The sequence below is a fragment of the Pleurodeles waltl genome, chromosome 12 (genome assembly GCF_031143425.1).
Source record: "Pleurodeles waltl isolate 20211129_DDA chromosome 12, aPleWal1.hap1.20221129, whole genome shotgun sequence".
Lineage (NCBI taxonomy): Eukaryota > Metazoa > Chordata > Amphibia > Caudata > Salamandridae > Pleurodeles > Pleurodeles waltl.
In genome coordinates this window covers 555,039,813-555,060,698 of record NC_090451.1, presented here as the reverse complement: position 1 = coordinate 555,060,698, position 20,886 = coordinate 555,039,813, and the positions used below count along the sequence as shown (strand labels likewise).

Here is a 20,886-nt window from a genome sequence, read left to right as displayed (position 1 = left end):
CTTGAAGTACATGAATGGGCGCTTACACCTTTGTTTTGTTTCATAGTCGCTGCAAGTGAACTTTTACTTTTCAGACACGTTGATGCAGCCCATGTATACACTTTTGTTTTCGATGAGATCAATCTCACTAGTGGAGATAGTTCATTATATTTCTCTTCAAAAATATTATTTATCAATACACCGCTATCAATGATAAAAGGTATTGTACAGCCATTTATTTTCAGTGTAATCTTTGGACAATGTTTGAATGCATTTTCTCATGTCCACACTTCTTTGACAGGTATTTCTCTTCACATGCAGCCAGTCCGACATGTGCGTATTTCTCTGAGGTAAACATTTACATTGCGCAATTATCTTTGTCACTTTCACTGATATTGCAACTGACAAACTTTTCAACTATGTTTTGAATTACTATCAACTTCGTTTGGTGTCGATTTGTCTCAACTGATGTTGTCGCTTGGCCTAGAGGTGCGTCGAATGTCACTTCTGGAACGTTCGATCGGCCATTTTGTCTTCTCACCATGGCACGCTTATTTTTTCCGTCACCTTGCAGGCTGTTACAAAAAGGTTCCTTTTGCACAGCCTTTGCATATCTGTCTGATAGCAGGACACTTACCTTTGTGTGGAAACGACAACCCACTTCTGAAACACAACTTCTTTTTTCATGGCGACATCACCTTGTTTCCTTCAGCTTTGTGTTTCTGCTTACTTTTAATGTTAATGACTGATTCACTTTCGATACCTTTGGTCTCCATTTCAGCAGCATGTCGATTAGCACGCTCTTCAGCTCTGGCAGCCCCAAGAACTTGCTCCAGAGTAAGGGACAGGTTTACATTGCCGTAGTGCCACACTAGCGTCATTTTGTTTATTCTAATGTGGCATTAAGCAGGCCTTTCTCCTTCACCATATTTACAAAGTGGCGCAATGAATTGCGCCACTTCGTAACCCCTTGCGCCACATTATACCTGCGGCTTGTATAATGTATGCAAGGGGGGCGTTCCCAAACCGGGAGGCCGCAAAAAATGGAGTAGTGAAACCTACAAGATAGCATGCGTTAAAGTGACGGGTCTATAGTAGCCTATGGGCCTCCTCACTGCTTCGCTGCACTAGTTCCATAGTTTATGGTGCTAATCCAGCAAAACACCACAATAGCATTGTTAATTATGATGCTGTTGTGGAAACGAGCCCCATGGTGCGCCACATTGTAGATACGGCACAACCATGGTGTCATTGGGTGGGGTAGGAGCGGCACGAGAAAAGTAGCGCATTGGGACCGATGCACCACTTTCTTGTAGATCTGGCGCTAAGAGTTTCTCTCAGCATCCGTCGTCTGAATGACAGGCATCTGTCAATAACTCTGAGGCGTATTTCTTCCTCGTCATTAAATTAATTGAATCTGCAGTACTTTATGAGTGTATTCAATCTCTCAACAAATTAATCTAGGGTTTCACCAATTCTTTGTCGTTCCTGACTGAAACTGTACCTTTCGTAGTCTACATTCGGCACTGGATTGAACTTGAGGTTCAAGGCACCTTCGATTTGACAGTTTGTAACTTTAGTAGCTCGCAGCTTGTTCCTTATGACTTCTTTAACACCATCAAGATTTTTGAGGTACTTGATAATCTCTTTGTTATCTGTTTCTTCTAGCGCGTCAATGAAATCATCAAATGTCTCTATTCAAGCAGTCCATCTAGCTCCAATATTTTGCTTTTTGGTGGATCAAAAGGTGGTGGTAGTTTCAAGAAAACTTTAGCATTGTAACTGTTCACAGGATAATCTGATGATGCAACTGTAGCTCTCTCTGGCTCCACCTGGTGGTCTTGGTGTATTGGTTCATGTATACCATCTCTGAGGCCCCGTGACGTGCTGGCCTCTGGATCATCTTTTACAGTCTGTGGAACGGTCACCTCTTTCTTGGTCACTATTGGAGCCCTTCAATATAGCTCCATAAGAACAACCCCTGTGCTGCTTCTTGGGTATCCACGCCCGCCACTGAGTTCGTAAAGCTCTTCTTGAGGCTCAGGTAAATGTAATTACAGTATGCTTATCAATCATTCTGTCAGCTAGCATTCCGTTCTGTTATCTGTTTGTGGCTGTCTTTAGCAGTATCACTCTGTGCAGTGTGTAACTTTATTTGTGCAGTTGCATGGTACCTTTCTGTATGGCCTTGAATGTGGTATTTTGACCAGTGATGCGTAGACTTCTTTATTGTCAATTGCTTCACATCGGCTGGAGTGGCGTTTTGAGTCCACATATGCCAACTGTCAATTCTGCACATCAATGAGGCACACGTGGCACATACAAACTCCCAAGGAGAGCACTGTCAATCTTTGGGTTACTTATTCCCTATATCATCATGAGTTGTAGCGTCCTCCCCAGCCTGGGTACCCACCAATGAATATGCCACACTTGGAGCTATGTAGTACACGTCTTTACTCTTCATTGTGTAACCGCAAACACCACCTTCTAACTTTGCTTTCACTTCAACAACATTCTAACACCTACGTCATCATGCTATGGAGTCCTCCAGGATCCCAAAAGGTTGCATCATACATACTCACGAGACACAACACCACAATACAATAAGTGTGACTGGTAGGATGCCTTGCAGGGTGGTGGTTTGGTTCCACTAGCAATGCAGTATGCGGAAAAGTTTCCCTTGGACCCAGTGCAGCCTGTGAGTGTCCGTGAAATGCTGTGTTTCATGGTGAGTTAGTGCCCATAAGAGGCAGTGTAGCATGATGTATTAGCATCCCTAGAAGATCATATAGTGTTGTGGGTTAATGTCATGATTGATACAGTGTAGTGGGATTCTGCAATTAGGATGCAGTGCATTGCTAGTTGGATTAGTATTCTACTGGTGCAGTGCAGCACTCGTAGCACATTGTTATACTGGCGGCGAGAGCAATGTCTGTTTCTATACAGACATTTCTGAACACGTTACCATGTCAGTGCAATTCTTACTTGTAGCCATTAGCATAATAATGATGATTGTTTTTAGGTCAGGCACAGCTACAGCTTTTCTCGTTGAGCGAAACCAAAGGATACAGAGGCAGGCTTTGGGTCAGCCCCGTTCAGCCATTGGTTTATGTGGGTTAGCCTAATTCAACAACAATGGAATGGAGAGTATCAAAGGCAATTTTGGATGAGTTCTAAGGATTATTTCTTCTTCGTGGCCTTCAAGCATTGTATTGGTTGCATTAAACTCCAAAACTGCCTTTGTAGAATCCTTAATGTATTTGTGTGCCGGTGGGCCCCACTTGAAACCATTTGATCAAATTAAGCACTGCATGACAGGAGAAGCAGCGGCATTAATCTCATGGATTGCGACTATGAAAGTAGTGAGACACGGCAATCAGTGAGCAGAATAGAAATCGTCTTCAGTAGGAAGCAAGACAAGCTCCAAATCTCTGGAGAGCCAACAATAGAAGATAGAGAAACTCTACCACACTGCTCACACTGGCATCATGGAATATCTGAGTAAATTTAATCATACTGTCAACTAATGTAAAGGACTATTAAACTCCTCCGAGAGGTTAAATGTTTCCATGCCTCTAAACTTGACATAGTGACCTACAAGTAGAACACATATATCCACAAACCTAAATAAGTTATAATATGTTTTTCTCTTTAATAGTGGAGTTGGTTTGTTGGTTCTTCCTCATCATAGGAGTGTCTCACTCACAGGGAGTTAAATAGGGCCTGTTCTTATCTTGCAAAAAATATTTGGTTTTGAGAGGTAGCCTCGTGCCTGTCGTGTTCCCCAACAACATTGTGAGTCAAGTGAAAAATAATTGCTATTTACATGCAAAGTGTGATTGCTATTCAAGCACCCTGTTTCCAATGTCACTTTTATTTGCTCCCCTGTCCCTGATGCTGGGCTGGGACGGGGAGCATTTCACATTGCATTTTAGTGCTAATTTCTCATTGCATCATAGTCTGGAGCCGCGTAGCAGAATTCTGAACTTTGATGACTGCACGCCAGAATCACTACACGAGGTAACGCTTAATTTATGGTAATGAGCTCTCACGGTTGATGGGAGCTCGTTGCCAGGGAATTATTTAAATAGACAGGACACTGCTCTAGCATTTTGCTTCCTTGTATCACTATGGAGGGCAGGAAAGCTCAAGGAAATAATCATTATGGGGTGCTGCAACCAGGGAATAAGTATGAGATGATACAGATCGCTCAAACTGATCTTCAATCCCTAATTAAAGAGACAGTACATTCTGCACTGGCTGAGCCTAGGGCAAATCACCCTAGAGATGAGGAGGAGGATCCTGAGGAAGAACAAAAGGGGAAATATGTGCAAGGTGTCCACCTTGTCCACATTACAGAAACACTGGGGTTTGAGGCTAAGACCCATCAAGAGGAAGAGTTTTACTCACAATATGACAGTGAGGATGATATAAAGGATATAGGGGCATAATTATGAGTGGGGTTGTATCGCTCCTGCACACACGACGTGGTGCATGCCCAGCGTAAGCCCAAAATGCGATTTATGAAGCCACACAAGGCCACCTTGAATGGCTCTGAGTGGCTTGATAACTCCAGAGAAATACAACACTGCAAATCACTGTGCTGCGTTACTCTGCACCAGGGAGTTGTTCCATGGGTGTTGCGTGGGTGATCCCACACAACACCCATGGATTTTCTGGTAAGAACCTCAGCAGGAAATTTGCCCTACTGGACATCAAGTTAGCAAAGCGCCATATAGCCATAAAATGGATAGATGTGACATCCCACCTGCACCCCCGCTGAATATGCTGACTGGCTTGGAGATTTCATAGAATGGGCAACGGCAGAGGAGGTTCGAATGAAACATGTTCATTATGATGATAAACTAGAAGATGATGTCCAGGCATGGAGGGCTGTGATCGCTGATCTTCAGAATACCACGGAACCTAATGATCAGTTGCCTCATACTGTCCTTACCCAAAATACAGAAAAACACTGTTGTACTGCTGTTGTACTGTCGTCTCTGATTATGGTAAAGTGATGAGTCTCGCACAAGTATGGGATGAGGGATGTGGGGGTCACGCATTGTTATGCTGTTGTTTCTGAGCATTTGAACTAAACATCTTATGTTTTCGCATTCGATATGTAACTGATGGTCCAAGAAAACTCAATAAAGATCATTAAAAAAATAAAAAACACACACATGGATTTTGATGCATTCACAGATTTACCAAAAGTGGTAGACCTGGGAATTTTGCAGCACACATAGTGGGAAATGCCTCAGGGGATTGTTTTTGTGCAGGGTGGTGTCCCTTCCTGCACAAAATCCATCCTCCTTTTAACGCAGGTATCCTTGCACTTCTAGGCAGCCAAAACGGTGCAAGCACAGGGACACAGACAGGAATGTTCCATATTCTTTTAAATATGTCACATTCCTGCACTTTCCCTGTCATGTAGCGCAGCGCAGTAAGGAGACTTGCTGCACTGTGTGACTTTCACGTAAATATGGCACTTGGGGGGGTCATTCTGACCCCCGCGGGCGGCGGGAGCCGCCCGCCTGGAGGGAGCCGCCATATGGCCGCTCCGCGGTCGAAAGACCGCGGAGGCCATTCTGGCTTTCCCGCTGGGCTGGCGGGCGACCGCCAGAAGGCCGCCCGCCAGCCCAGCGGGAAACCCCTCCCCACGAGGAAGCCGGCTCCGAATGGAGCCGGCGGAGTGGGTATGTGCGACGGGTGCAGTGGCACCCGTCGCGTATTTCAGTGTCTGCAAAGCAGACACTGAAATACAAAGTAGGGCCCTCTTACGGGGGCCCCACAACACTCCATACCGCCATCCTGTTCCTGGCGGGCGACCCGCCAGGAACAGGATGGCGGTATGGGGTGTCAGAATCCCCATGGCGGCGCAGCAAGCTGCGCCGCCATGGAGGATTCTGCAGGACAGCGGAAAACCGGCGGGAGACCGCCGGTTTTCCTGTTCTGACCGCGGCTGAACCGCCGCGGTCAGAATGTCCTGAGGAGCACCGCCAGCCTGTTGGCGGTGCTCCCGCATCCCCGGACCCGGCGGTCCTTGACCGCCGGGGTCGGAATGACCCCCTTGGTGTCTAAAGAGTAGAAGGATCCGGATAAAGGTTTAGGTCCATGGTTTCTTACTTATTACTCAGGTACATTGAGAAAGACTTCCCCCAGACACCAAATGTTAATACTATTCTTGCGTCTATGGCATCCACTTCTATTCTTGCCTCGGAGGACTCCACTCTTCATGATGTGGTGAATCGCAATGTTGCAACCACTTTAAAATGGTCCTACGCTGCATCTGATTTTGTGCTGAGCACAAACACTTACTCAGCCTATGCATCTCAGGTGCTTTTGAAAGACTCTCTTTGAATGTATTCAGGAGAATAAGGATCTGTCTGTTCTGTTGGGTAAGATGGAGTTGGTGGCCATATTTCCATTAGATGCTTCATTTGATAGCCTGTGTGGTGCTGCAGCAGGTGCAGAGGGCACATTGAAGTGGAGGTCAGTCTTCATCCGATGGATCTTTTTAGTTGACTAGGAAACAAGGGAGTTAACAAATTTACGATTTAACTTTTGTGCAGCCCATTTGGCCACAATGAGGACCAGGGTATGTAAAGTTTAGTAGGTTTATTACAAATTAGTAATCAATCCGATATAGATGCATATCAAGATCATATTATAAAGGTACAGAATTAGAACCAGCAAACTAAATCGTCGGAATAGGTTCAGTCTCAGTAGCATAAGGCATATAAAGAATACAGTCACAGCAATACAGATGCTAAGAAACAGAAATTGTTGTTCCTTAAAGAAATTTGGATCACCCTTTCTAAACACGAACAGATTTAAGGGTTATCTAATCTGGGCTCTAAGTTAGAATGGTAATGTTTAGAATAGAGGGCTCAAAGGATTCTGGAGTAAAAAAAGGAAGGTGTCAGCATAATGAAAACTGAAACATGAAGTCATAGTTTAGCATGAAGCTACACAGTCGCAAGGACAAAAGGAAGCAGAAGTGTCTGTACCTCTCAAAGTCAAAAGGGAATCTGCCGAACCGTCTAACAATGTGAACACTAATTTGAGGCGAGAAAACTCCAGAAACATCCTTATCTCTTAACGTGTCACCAAAATCCCAATGACATCTCTTTCTCACAATGTACATCTGCAACATCCGTTGATTTTCCCAACCCACAGAGTTCAAACGACCAAGTTAACCTTGTGCATCCTTGTTCCTGATACACTATGAATAGGAGGCTTCTTCGGCTCATTACATTGTCCTGTTCTTGCCAAGATTTCTCTTCTCATACCTCACTGTCTCTAATAAATAATATTCCTTTCTCTGGCCATAAAACCATGAAAATGTACCTGCAATGAAAAAAAGCATGCAGAGCAAGGAAAATCGCTTTTCATGTTAAGAAATGAAGGCCTAGTTAAGCTAACTTTAGTGAATTATTTTCAGTGTGCACTTCGCATACACGTTTTTATGTGCATGCATAAAGAAGACTTAATGTAAGCCATAAATATTTGAATTAATAATTACATATGCAATGTACTTTCAATAAATGCAGTGTATCTTGAAAAACAAATGTAAACGTAAATGAGAACTACAAATCTTCATGTGAAGCTAAATATTAGAACACACGTATATAAATCTCTAGCGTCTACAGTGAATACACCTCTCTAATATGTTTTTGGTGCTTCACTTTACATTAATAAAGTTAAGGCACACAGAGTATATAGAGTCATCTATATATTGCTTCTGTGACATGTAGGGGTGAAGCCTAAATGAATCTGCTCCTTCGGCTGCTGTGGATGAAATCCTGAAAAATTGAGGTTAATCAGAGGACCATAGTTCAATAATTGCCGTTCACAGATCTGAAATTAATTGGACCTGACATGGATGATATATTGAAAAAGGCAGCAAAAGAGGAAAGGGTTCTGCAACAATTTAAATTCAATTCAGGGAGGAAGTTGTTTATGTTTAGGTGCCCTCCTCAGACTTCACAGGAAAAAAGTTATTCTTTCTTTTGTGGCCAAGCCCCTGGTTAGGAGATGTTTGCTGCCAAGACCCAACTCAGTGGTTCTAGTGGCCAGGATCTGTCAGACTAGCTGACTGTTGTATCAAGGTTAAAGCTGTTGTATCTCCAATGGACAGAGTTTATCACAGACCGTTGTGTACTTCAATTAGTGAAGGATGAATACAAAATACCTTTCAACCAAGAGCACCCTTGTCACCATTTCATACCTACGCCATTACCAAGAGACAGTTCCAAAGCTCAAGCAATGCAATTGGGAATACAAGCATTGGTGGAAAACGAGCCAGTAATTCCTCTTCCCTTGGGCCACAGGGGATAGAGATTTATTCTGTCCAGTTCTTAGTGCTCAGGGTGGATGGTCAGGCTTCGCCCAACCCAAGAGAAGACCTTCATTGGGACACAGATCAACACTCTCCAGGGTATTGTGTTTATGCTACTTAAAATAATTATGGTGATTCATCCCATAATTTCTCAGTTACTGACTCTGCTGTCTGTTACTGCCTGTGTTTAGTTATGAGTTCACGACCTGTTGGCAGCAACAACTGCCATAGTCCAGTGGGCTTATTATCATATCAAAACTTGGACTATCATATTCTACTGGGCACCAGAATCTAGAAAATACATTCACCTCATTCTCGTGTCCCTGGTATGGTCCCAAAACTGCAGTGGTGTTTGGTGGAATCCAGCTTGTCAGTGGGGTTCCATTGAGGTATCCAACTCCAGTCCAGTTAACCACTGATGCAAGTCCGTGAGGTTTGGAAGCCACTCCAGGGTAATTGGAATTGAAGGGTCCTTGGCAGACACGCTACATTCATCCAATCGGAAGGAACTGGTGGTGTTGTGGCAGGCACTTCAGGCCTTTGCTCCCCACCTAGATGGCAGGAATGTCTTGGTGAGAGTCCACAATCAGGTGACAAGGTGCTATCTCAATCCCTAGAGTGATAAAAGGTCCAGGGCCTTGAATCATCTAGAAAAACTGATCTTTTCCCGTGCAGAGCTCCATCTACTTGCTCTGGGGGGTTTACGTTCAAATGTCCCTGAATTTTCAAGCGGACAGCCAGAGCTGGAATATTCCATCTTCAGTAAACTGGTATTTGTTGGCAGGAATTTAGTCGGATATGATTGCATTTCAGGACCCCTTTGGTAGACCTCTTTGCAGCCCCTCACAACCATGTGCTTTCACTATTCTGCTTGGAGGTATGGTCTCCATAGTCTTGGGGGGTGGAGGCACTTTCAGTTCCCTGGCCACAGGGTATGCTCCATTCTTGCCAAAACGCCATGGTCTTCCTTTGTGATGTTCATGTTGGGAGGTCAACATCTCCACCTCTCAGTGTAGCTGATTGCTCTCCAATTCCCACTGTTGCCTTTTCATCAGTTAACTCATCTCAGGTTGACAGCTTGGCTAATGAGCGGTTAGATCTCGAGAACATGGGCTGTTCAAGTTCCGTTGCTTTAGACACTCAGTTGTCTTGAAAGCAATCCACTTTATGTTCTTCAGGGGTGTGGAATTTATTAAAATATCTACTTGTCCAGGGGACAGGTTGCTTCTCAAATCTACTTGTCCTGTAAAAAGATCTACTTGTCCCTTTGGTGCCATGTAGTGTGGCGACAATTTATGGCAGCAATCTCATTATGTAAGAGCTCTGATAATAGCGTCTCTGATTATGCCAGGGCTACTACCTTAGTAGGGCTTGAATACTTGCAGTTTCAATCCCTACTGTAGCAATTTCCTTATTTTTCCACCATTCTGCAGATCTGCATACTGGGGCTGGAGGAAGCAGTAAGCAATAGTTCCAGGGCTGGAATTCCTTTGAGTCTGCAAACCTACTAACCTGCATGTTTTAAAGATTTTCACCAGCTTCTCTCTAATATTTTCCCATAATAAGAAAGGTTGGACATTTACTCCTGACAATGGCAGAATTAGAACTTCTTCCAGGGTTGGGAAGAAAGTTGCTGGAGGGAAAATTAACTTGCAAATGCTCAATAGATTTTCACATGAGCAAATCTACACATCGTATTTACCCATGCTAAAATACAGTTCACAAATATTTTATAGGGGTACGACATATACCATGGGTGCACTTTTCTGACTTTCTTTAAGAATTTGGGGCCACATGTCAGTAGGTTCAGATTTGCGACCCGCAAATTGCGAGTCAGAGAGACTCGCAATTTGCGAGTCGCAAATCCGAATGTAGGATGGTGTCCCAGACACCATCTGTGATTAGCAAGGGCTTCGCAAATGCCCACCTCATGAATAATCATGAGGTGGGTCGCAATTTGCGACCCCCTTGCGAATGGCGGCCCTCACAGGGATGGTGGCCTGCTGGAGACAGCAGACCACCATGTCTGTGACTGCTTTTTAATAAAGCAGTTTTTTTGTTTTTTTTGTAATGCAGTCCGTTTTCCTTAAAGGAAAACGAGATGCATTACAAAAACGAAAAATGAAACGTTTTTGTTTCATTTTTTCAGAGCAGGCAGTGTTCCGCAGGACCACTGCCTGCTCTGAAATTTTTTTTACAGTGACATTCACAATGGGGAAGGGGTCCCTTGGGGACCCCTTCCCTTTAGCGAAAGTGTTAGCACCCATTTGAAATGGGTGCAAACTGCGATTGGTTTGCGCCCGCGTTCGCGGTCACAAAACAATCCTACATTGCACTGCGAGTCGCAATTAGGAAGGGAACACCCCTTCCTAATTGCAAGTCGCAAACCTGTTTTGCGATTCGGTAACCAGGTTACCGAATCGCAAAACTGGGTTTGTGCATCGCAATGTGCTTTTTGCACGCCACAAACAGCGAAAGTCGCTGTTTGCCACATGCAAAAAGCTACCTACATGTGGGTCTTGGTCCCTAATTAGGTCTGGTGTTAACAAAACATTTTGTTTTTTATTAAACTTCTATTTCTCTCTCTTTCGGCTGGCTTTACTGTGAGCGATCGCATTCTGCTCTTCCACAAGGAGCATATTGGCACACAAAGTAGTTTTGTTCAGTGTCAGGAACTACAGTGGCAATCAGTGACGTAACGAAACTGGAGGGTGCCCCTTTGAAAAGAACATGGAGGAGCCCCCTCTCCAGACTCACTCAGGCCAGGTGCTGAAGGAGCCCCCAGGAGGGCGGCTGCGGGGGCTTTGTTATGCCACTGGTGGCAACGTGTGCTTTTAGAGTTCAAAAATGTTTTGGTTTTTTTTTTGCCAGTGTTTGTTACAGTGTTGAGGGCCTGATAGCTCCCACAACAATAAAGTGTTACAAAAGCCATGTCAAAACAAGACACGCATTGATGAAACTAAAAGACTTATAAAAATATGTCAGATCAGTTGGCTTTGTCAGTGTTTGTTTATTTTCATGCTTCCCATAATCGTGTTGAAAATGATTACACTGATTCTCCATTAGAAATATTTTTGGGAAATACTAGCATGCACCAACACATTTTACTAAATGACACTTCATTTGCATCTAATCAGAGAGCATTCTGGGAGCATTATACTTAGCCTCATAGCCTAAACTTTTCAAACATGTGCATACACGTTTTTTTTTTTTTGCACTGGAACCAACGTCAGTAGTGAAGTGTGACCTTAAAACATTTATTTACAGCACTCACCCTAATAATGAAGGATTTCAAATAATGAACCATAAATACAAGTTCGAACAGCATTATCTTTTGGAAACATATTACCTCAACTGCAGAGAGTTCCACTCTCTGTAAACAGGCAGCCAAAGGGTTTGTGCTGCAGAGGGTTGGGCCTACTTCTCCCAAGGACAAAGTAAACATAAAAACTTGTTGCCCTTGACCCCAAACAAGATGTCCCGGGCGTCGGGCGATAGGAATTCCACATCCCTGTTCTTACAAGAAAAATTGGAATTCTTTCCCTAAATGGTGTTTCTCAAAGGGTATTGATGCATCCGTAATAGATCCTTTTCGAATTCTGGAGTTTCTATAGAGGGGTTTTTAAAAGCCTTGACTCCGTCAACTATAGCCACTCATTGGCAGCTATAAAAGCGTTTAAAGTGTGTGAAATGATCTGGCTACAATTGCTCCTTTGGTGGTTCGATTGTTGAAGAGGTTTCTCATGTGAAATCCAGCAGTTTAGGATTTAATATCTTCTTAGGATCTTTCCCTTGTTCTGATGGGTTTCCATCAACAACCGTTTGAATCCCTGGGACAGATGGAATTTTCCCGGCTTTTAACTAAGGCAGTTTTCCTGGTGGTTATAACTTCAGCCAAGAAAGTGGGTAAATTGGAAGCTTCAATGGTATGTTTTCTGTGGGTTTTTTTCCGAGCTCAAGTAGTTTTGAACTAGATATCAATTTTTTTTCTTAAGGTTGATTTTCATTTCCATTTTCATAGACATTTCTTACTTGTGTTTTCTGATTCAGATCCCAAGTTTCCTTTGTGCCTAGATGTAAAGAGGTCTTTAATAATGTATCTTGATTGAACAAAGGAGTTTTGACTTTCCTCCTCACTTTTAATTTCCTGTGGATCGGTCAATAACGGTAAAGAAGCTCCCATTAGCAACTGGGTCAAACAGGCTATCTATCTCTCAAGCATATAGGTCTTTGGGAGAGTTGGTTCCCTCTTTCATTCAAAGTAGATCAACCAGAGCGGTTTCAGTGTCCTGGGCAGAGATGGATTTGGGTTCTATCCAGGAGATATGTTGAGCAGCCACCTGAACTTCACACCTTATTTTCTGAAACATTACAGGCTTGATTTGCTTGAAGACTATTTTGATTCAGCTGTTTTGAAATCAGCAATGGTGTAAATTGTTGGTTTGTTCATTGAACATTACTGCAGCAGATATTTTTGCATTTCTTTGCGCTTGGTGTTTTCTCTTAATGTTAGGTCTGGGAAAAGGAAGACAAAGAATGAGGGGTACTTACTGGTAATATTCATACCTGTTTCTTAGAGGGCTTAAAATAACAGAAGTGCTGTCTGAAGCACTATATCACATAACCACTGGCAAAGACAACATATGTGGCATAATAATGCTAACGCTTGCAAAAACAGGCTTGAATACAAGTACACAGGCTTTTTGTGCAATACCTCTGTGCAACCCAAATATAAATAAGCTTTTTATGACATACCTCTGTGCAACCTACACTTTTTTTGCGATTCCAGTGTTTTTGCCCCTTTTGTTTATTATGCACCATAGTGGTGCTGCATGGCACTAGCACCTTTAACTTGGTGAATAAATACAATGGTTCAATTACCTACTAGTAATCTCCATTACCCTGATTCATAGTCCTTCTTGTCCCAGGCCTCTGACAGGAAGCTATCCTACTCCAGAAGCCCGAATGTTTCTTAAGCCGCCTACTAGTTTTTTTACCCCCTCCTATGATAATAACCCTCCCCTCCTTTCCAGTTTCCTGTACATATATAAGTACATATTGGCGGTGCAAGGGAAGTGTGGAAAAGTAGTAGCCTGTGGTGAGAAGGAATATTAATCGGGGTAATAACTATTACCCAATGTAATGGTACTCAGTTTACTTATCTAAAAAGGATGGAATTTCCCACTAGTAATTGTTTAACTCTCCCAGCCTTCTTGAGGCTACAGCTCATTTTGTAGTGTATGCATTGGTGAGCAGTTAAAACTGTCTTCAGCCAGACCTAATTAGTAACCTGACGTCAAGCCTGTAAAAAAGGAATTCACTTTCTTCCTCCTCTGTCACTCCCTCTCACCTTTTTGGACTCTGTCTTTCACGTCAACTCATTCTCTCGCAGTAGGATTCACTTGCTCTCTCCTGCGTTCTCCCATGTTGTCTCACTCATTTTCTCTCCCTCCCACTTTTACATTTGTTCTCCCTTTCTTTTAAGCTCTCAGGCTCTTATTTGGTCTCTCAAACTGTCTTATTCTCCACACATCATATTCTTTCTCTGGCGCTATCTTTCTCGCTATTCATACACATGCGTCTTCTTCCCTGTCTCATACTCTTAAGTATTACCATCTCTGTTGTTCTGCCTGTTGCTCTCCACATCTCACCCTGGGTGACTACTCTACAGGTAATCTACTGTAACAATTATATGGCGCTTACTGCTCCTATGTGGGGCTCTGAAGCTCTTGCTGCATGGGTAGCACACTACCCCATGTAGGGTGTGTGGTTGTAAGTGTGTTGTTTTTGTTTTGATCCTATGTGGTAAGTGTTTCCACGTTGCGTGTGAAGACAGACGAAGTGCGGTTATCTTGTTATGAGACGCAGTGTGAAGGAAGAAGATGTGTGAGAGACAGGCACTCCGGTTTATGTTTTTTTAATAAGCTGGCTGCTTTGAGTGGCTGTGGAAGTCCCTTTGTAGTATTTCTTATGTTCATAGTTTACTTAACTGGTTACTGCACTGGCCTATCCATTTTGAGATATTTTGTTAAAAGTTTATGGTCCTGAGTAGGCATGGGTTAAAGGGAGAAATTGTGGTGTGGTGAGGTCTGATTGGATAGACTTATTAATAGTCCATAGCTGATTGTCATTGTGAGGTGTCAAGAAGCAGGTCGTAGTATGTGCTTGTTAGAACCAGGAGTGGTGGACTGCATTAAAAATACTGTGTTGACCAGTGGCATGTGGAAGATATTATCAGTTCTTCAGTGCCCATTCAGTTGGTGATACATGGTTTATTGCTGTGGGCTGGTATAGTGCTGTGTGATGGACATGACCCTTACAGGTTTTGTCTTATGTGAGCGTAAGAGTGTCAAGCCATAATGTGGATTTATTAGGCAGCTTGTATGAACCACGATTGATTGTCTGACCACTAAGTGTTCGGGTGTTTAGAGTTAGTATGGGTTAAACATTATATCGTAATATAATTGTATTTTTATTGCACGTAATACCCCTGAGGAGGTGTTGTTGCGTTGCTACTCTGGAACACAGGGTTGGTATTTATGGGAGATGGGGAGGTGGGGGGTGTTGGATTTTAGTTTTGCACTCTTAAGGAAATCATATCAAGCATTTACTGCAGGTTCATGTGGTGAATTAAATACATGAGAGGTAGGTGTGTGATCTTTAGTGGGAGAGGGAATATGTGAATTTGTGCACTGTCTGGTGGAATTAGTAGCTGAGCTACGGGAGATTATGTATTGTTAGGTTGCTGGAGCATGACTTTCACTGCCTCCTGTGCTCTCCCCCTCCTCGTCCTCTTCCCCCTCCGCAGGCTTTACCCCGGAAATGATCCTTGAGAAGGTTGGATTGGAAAAATACCAAGAGCCTCTTCCATCAGACTGCCCTTCGGATCTACAGGAACTCATCGACCAGTGCCGAGCTTACGATCCTACCCAACGCCCCTCTGCTGGAGGTACTCTTGGAAAGGGGGAGATCTTTCTGGGGATGGAAGGGAGGGTTTCCCAATATGCTCAATATGTTGTAGTGACAATCTAAAATCTGGGAAGTACAGATTTAGCATAAATCAATACGTCAGGTAACTTTAACTGACGGAAAATGATGAAACAACCAAGTTGAAAGTCCTGGTATACCACAGCCCTTCAGTGGCACAAAATGATAACTCTACCATTCTGTGTCCGAAACTAGAGGAGTGTCAGATAGTGTATTCGAAGTTTTTTTGTTTAATTGACACACTATCATTTTTTCTTTGCTAAATCAGTACTGGGTGTGAGTGACTCACTTTATGGTAAAGCATCTCCAACTGTATATCATCCTTGTAAGGCCAATCATCAATGCGTTCATGAACAACTACAAGTACGGGCCATTGTCCAATATCTTCATATAGTCATAAAAGTACTAGGTAACTTCCAATATCCTTGTTAAGTACAGTTGGTGGTATGTTTTCCTTGTAATACATGATTCCACTAATACGGTAATTAAGGATAAACGTAAATAATGGGTATCAGTGAATAATGTTTTTTTTTCACCTAGGAATTCTGGGTGACATTAAGCTCTAGTTGTGCATGATGTCACACAACATTGCCTCGAGGCGAAAAAACATCCCACTTATTCATTATCAACCCATGTACAATTTTATGTTGGATATGCCCCCTCGAGCATCTGACCTCCACTTTCAGTAGCCACACTGGGGCAGAGGAATATGAGGAGCTACACAGAAAATCGCCATCCCTTATCCCAGCTGCCCAAATACAAAAAATACCTGGCTACGTGTCACCACCCTCTCCATAAACCCCCTCTCACCCAGATTGGAGAAATAGCTTGCCATTAAACACCCACCCTGACCACCCTCTGCACCTTGACCCTCTTTACCTTTCAACAACAGTGTGAAAAAACGCGTGTTTCTTGCTTTTACAGTGTAATTATGGTGAACAGCCAGATGTGTTTTTTTCACATTTACGGCTCTTTGAGGGCCACATTAAAGCTTTTCGATGCAGTATGACCTCCTCCTTTATACACTTACTCAGAAAACACTGGCACATTTGTACAGCATATTGGTCTTCTGAGATGCGGCAGTTTTCTTTCTGAAATTATTAAAGAATTAACAGTGTTATTTGTTTTGACTTTCCTATTGCAGGGCGATGTTTCCCAAGCTTTACTAACAACAGAACTGGGGCAGCATGGGCAGCAGTAATGCATGTCTTTCTAACACAAAGTGCAGGTGCAGGTCAGGTTGCAAACACAAAATATGTATAGCTCAGATTGCAGCACTGCACGCATCGTCCCACACGCATACTTGGTACAACACAAGTAGCACCAGTGCATGCGTCCTCACAAACAAAACCTAGAGCATGTTTGGCTGCAGCGTACGTGTCCTTCACATACACAAAGTTGAACAGCACAAGCAGCAGTTCCGAACACTTCCCCGTGCACACAGAATAAATACACGTCTCTCCAGGGTAGTGCATGTCGGTGTGCTGGTGCATATGTGGAAAGGTGTACATTGGGGGGTGTGTGGAGTGAGTTGCGGTGCATTATGTTGGAGCGTGGACATGGAAGGAGATGTATGTAACATGCAGTTTATGCAATGGACTGCCTACGGTCTGAATTTCTGGAAGTCTTTGGCAGTTTTCATGTAATTGTTCAAATGTACATTCGGGTCATCATCTGGAGTATTTGATGCTTAGATATACTTTATTTAGAACAACTCTTCTCACAGTGTTGATTAACATGTTCTGCTGTAATCTTTTCTAGTTATTGTGGACACACTGGCATCGATCGTGAACAAGATGTACCGTGAGGAGACAACGTCATAGGATTCATTTCAATAAACCTCCAACTTCTTGAAATGCAAACATGTGACTCGTTAGTCACAGGGTTATTCACAGTGTGGAACATTTTCTGGTGTTCCTCAGCCATTGGATTCTTCACAATGCAGAACATTCCCTGGGGTTACTCAGCCACTGGCTTCTTCACAACGTGGAACATTGTCTGGTGCTACTTTATCATGGTCTGGACCTGCCGTCTTGTCTACCTCATCCTCACTCACTCTCTCCTAATTAACCTGACCGTAGGCCATGGACTACAATTTCCCATATGCCATGAGTGCCTTCCACGTTAATCCTAGGCTGAGGCCGCTCAGCTCATCTTTGTAACCCTGACTCTGATTTCAGTCTGATTTTAGTCGAGGATTTCTAATTTGCTTCAGGCTCCTATCATAGTCTGGATTCGTTCACTGCTGCAGGTTCCTTTCACTCTGATCACAGTCTTGAGTTTGTTAATCGCTCCAGTCTCTGAACTGTGATTACAGTTTGCAGTTCCTCAGTAGCTCCAGCTTCACTTTATAGGGATCTGAGTTCTAGGACTCCCTGTTGCTTCACCTTCCCCTTCTGTCGCTCTGCTCATGAAATGCTCACTCAGGTCAGTTTATCTACACAATAGTTTTTTATACATGCAAACAGTTCCACAGGTTGCTTTAGGCCCCCCCTTGTTCGGAGCACTGTCTCAGCTTGGTCAGTCTCTTTAGGACCCTCTCACTGTGATCGCAATGACTCCAGGCTCCCCTTCTCTGATCCCATACTCTCTCATCACCAGCTACTTCGAAAGTCATTGAACTTTGTGCTTTTGGTTACTGAAGATTATTGGAGACTGCCTTTTTCCTCCACACACAAATTTCAAGACTGATGCGAAATTAGTCCAATTGGCTAATTTAAGATCTGTGTTTCTCATGTTTTTCCGTTCACAGTAAGGTGTACTTTAGAAATTTATGAAAATGTATTTTTTAAAAGTGTGTTGTCCTTTAACACAATATACAAATGTTCTGTGTTACACATATGGACATTTTTATCTTATGATTTCCACAGGGCTTGGCACCACTAAGGTGTAGTTCGGGTAAAGAGAGCTTCGTGTCAGCCTTGTCTGTTGTAGGCTATTACATTTGATCCTGACTGACTGTTGCAGTGATGAATTCCAAGGGTTCCCTCTACCATTTAAATTCATACTGTGTAGCTAAGAAGACTCTCCCTCTAAGAACAAAGAAACGTTACTGCCTTACACACATATTAGTTTACTTCATGTAGCAAATTATATAGGGACGAATCCTGTCTACAAGGGAATATTATTAGGATTTTCTGTGTTCCAGTCAAAATAGCATTTTATCCGCTATCATATTTTGAATTATCTTTGATCATTTGTCCCACCACTGGTGCTGTCCTAAGCCTCCTGCCTTACCTGTCAGTTTGGAAGTACTGACCCTGCTTGTACGTAAAACCACAACACTGTAGATGACTGGTAAATTGAATACATGGGTAGATAACGTGGGGATGACCCTTCATATATGTAGGATTTCTTCTAGTCTTGAGGTTGAAGTTCACTAGAGCCATCTTTTTAAAGGATTTATTGTTTTACATGAGGACAAATAAAGCTTATTATGATATATGCTATTCAAGTGCTGCTTTCTAAGAATATGTAAGATAAAAGTAGTACAGCCCTATTGACCTTTCATGTGCTTAAGTGGAAGTTGTAAGAGACAGTTGTGACTACAATTACTGCGGCTTTCCAGAGAGGCTTGGATTATGGCTGTGGCTTTGTTAGCCTGTACATTCTCAGAGACATGTCCACTACCTCTTCCAAAGGTGTGCACAACTCATTGATTGATCGGAAACTGCAAGTCCACTCTGTATTTGTTTTCAAATTGTATTGCACACGTCTGTTTTTTTTCCTACGTACAACAGCCCCCAGTCTTTCAGTACTTTCAGCACTTGCATTATTACAGGGTGGCTGTGCCTCAGAGGTCAAGGTAGAGTCAAAGATCACTCTCACTTTTAGGCTCATATGAATACATCAGGACTTTACCTAAACTGTGTTGTTTTCCACAGTTCCAGATTGTTGGGCATCCGTCTACTCAACAGTGCAAGCAGCCTTGAATGCCCAACCATGAAAGGAGAGTCCTAATGTAGTCTTCTGTTTCAAGAGCCACCAATGCTGTGGAAAAAAAATAAAGTTTTTGCTTCGTAAAGTGCCCCAATACCCATTACATTAAAATAAGGGGCTTCAAGTTATTGGACTTTGAGGTTCATTGACACAGTATTCCAGATTTTTTGCCCCCAGGTCATATGTGCTGAGATGAAACAATTATTGGCAAAGACATGATGTCTGGCTTGCATTTTCAGTTCTAAACCTGACCTATTGGTTTTGCCAGTTCTTGTTAAAATTTGACACTGTGATTGGCTAAGACAGGAAAGCAAGAGTCATGATTGAAGAAGTGAGTTTATTTTTCGCACCATGATAAATGGAACCTAATGTATAACTGATGATGTTAGATGAAGAATCTGTTTTCAGAGCAAAGCACGAGGTAGGAAAGGACCCCATTATGATTATCTGCGCAAGACATTATTAACTGCTACAAATGTGCCTCTTGCCCCATTATACTAGTTTATTGCTTGCAACCCACAGCCTGTTATATTCAGCAAGCGAGCAACGAAAATATTTAACACCCCAACAGGGTGAAAGGATTGGTAAGTCTCACCTACTGTGTTTCAATAAATCATACATTACCAAAATGTAAATGAGACAGGTAGGACCCTTGGAATCATGCCAGTTTGTTGGAACATTTCAAAAACACACACACACTTCTTTGAAAGGAGCACAAACAGTACAGTCACATTCAAAAGACCGACAGCCTCGCTTCTCAGTGGCGGGTGGTAAACTTTGAAGTTGGTGTGGTGAAAGGACCTGCCTCGGTCCTGAGCAAAGTGAGCAAACTCCAGATCGGAGAGTTGTCCTTGCGGGATATGTATTTTAAAAAATTAGACCGAATATGTTAAGAAGCCTGCCATTTTCCCTGGTCACCCACAGATCATAATCGTGCGCTGAAATATCACAGAGACACCCTGCTCAAGGAGCGCTTCGTGTCTCTTCTGGGTTATGAAGTACTACATAAATGTTACACTATAATTAGCAGTTTGGGAGAAAGGTGGAGTAACTTACGCAAGATGACTGGCAAAACGCTAGTGCAGCTGTTCTCCTCGGCACTAAATGTTCTGGTCACTGAGCTCTGACCTTTAACACTTAATAACAATTTTTACCTTTAATGCAGGTCGGAAACTCTTCCACTGACCTGCCACACGGGATCTTTTCCACAGTGTCAAGACAACTGATAACGACGCTGCTGAGGCACCCTTTCTCCCTAAACAAATTATGGGGAGATGTTTGAATGAATCAAACATGTATGATAAAGTAGCATCTCTCAGCTTTACATGTACTGGATAAGAGTACGTTTTTCTGTAAAAGTCAGCCATTTACTGGCGCATGAAGACCCTGGACAGTATTTCTGACAAGGTTACCCGCTGCCATTCTGCCTTCTGCAGGCTCTCAGGCAGTGTGGATGCCATCAGCGTGTTCAAGTCGGTCATGCTTTTCCTCCTACTGGTGGTATTGTGCTGACATGGGTCACCCTAACCTGTCCTCTCAGGATGCTCTTGACATCTGCAAAGGCAGGCTGGGAGTTTGCAGTGTCCCCGTAAGACAAGAGAAACAGCTGTGTGGACAGACTCTTTCTGTGGCAGGTT

General features: G+C 43.1%; 1 protein-coding gene across 2 annotated transcripts in view; it reads left to right on the top strand.

Annotated features, from left to right (window-relative positions):
* MLKL (mixed lineage kinase domain like pseudokinase) overlaps positions 1-18,752 on the top strand; it is a 391,400-nt gene extending 372,648 nt beyond the window's left edge. For both annotated transcript variants that reach the window (XM_069217629.1, XM_069217630.1), the window contains exons 10-11: positions 15,132-15,272; positions 17,072-18,752. In XM_069217629.1, coding sequence (XP_069073730.1) covers positions 15,132-15,272; positions 17,072-17,133 — 203 coding nt within the window. In that variant the 3' untranslated portion in view covers positions 17,134-18,752. The remainder of the gene's footprint in view (positions 1-15,131; positions 15,273-17,071) is intronic.
* Positions 18,753-20,886: the final 2,134 nt, after the last annotated feature.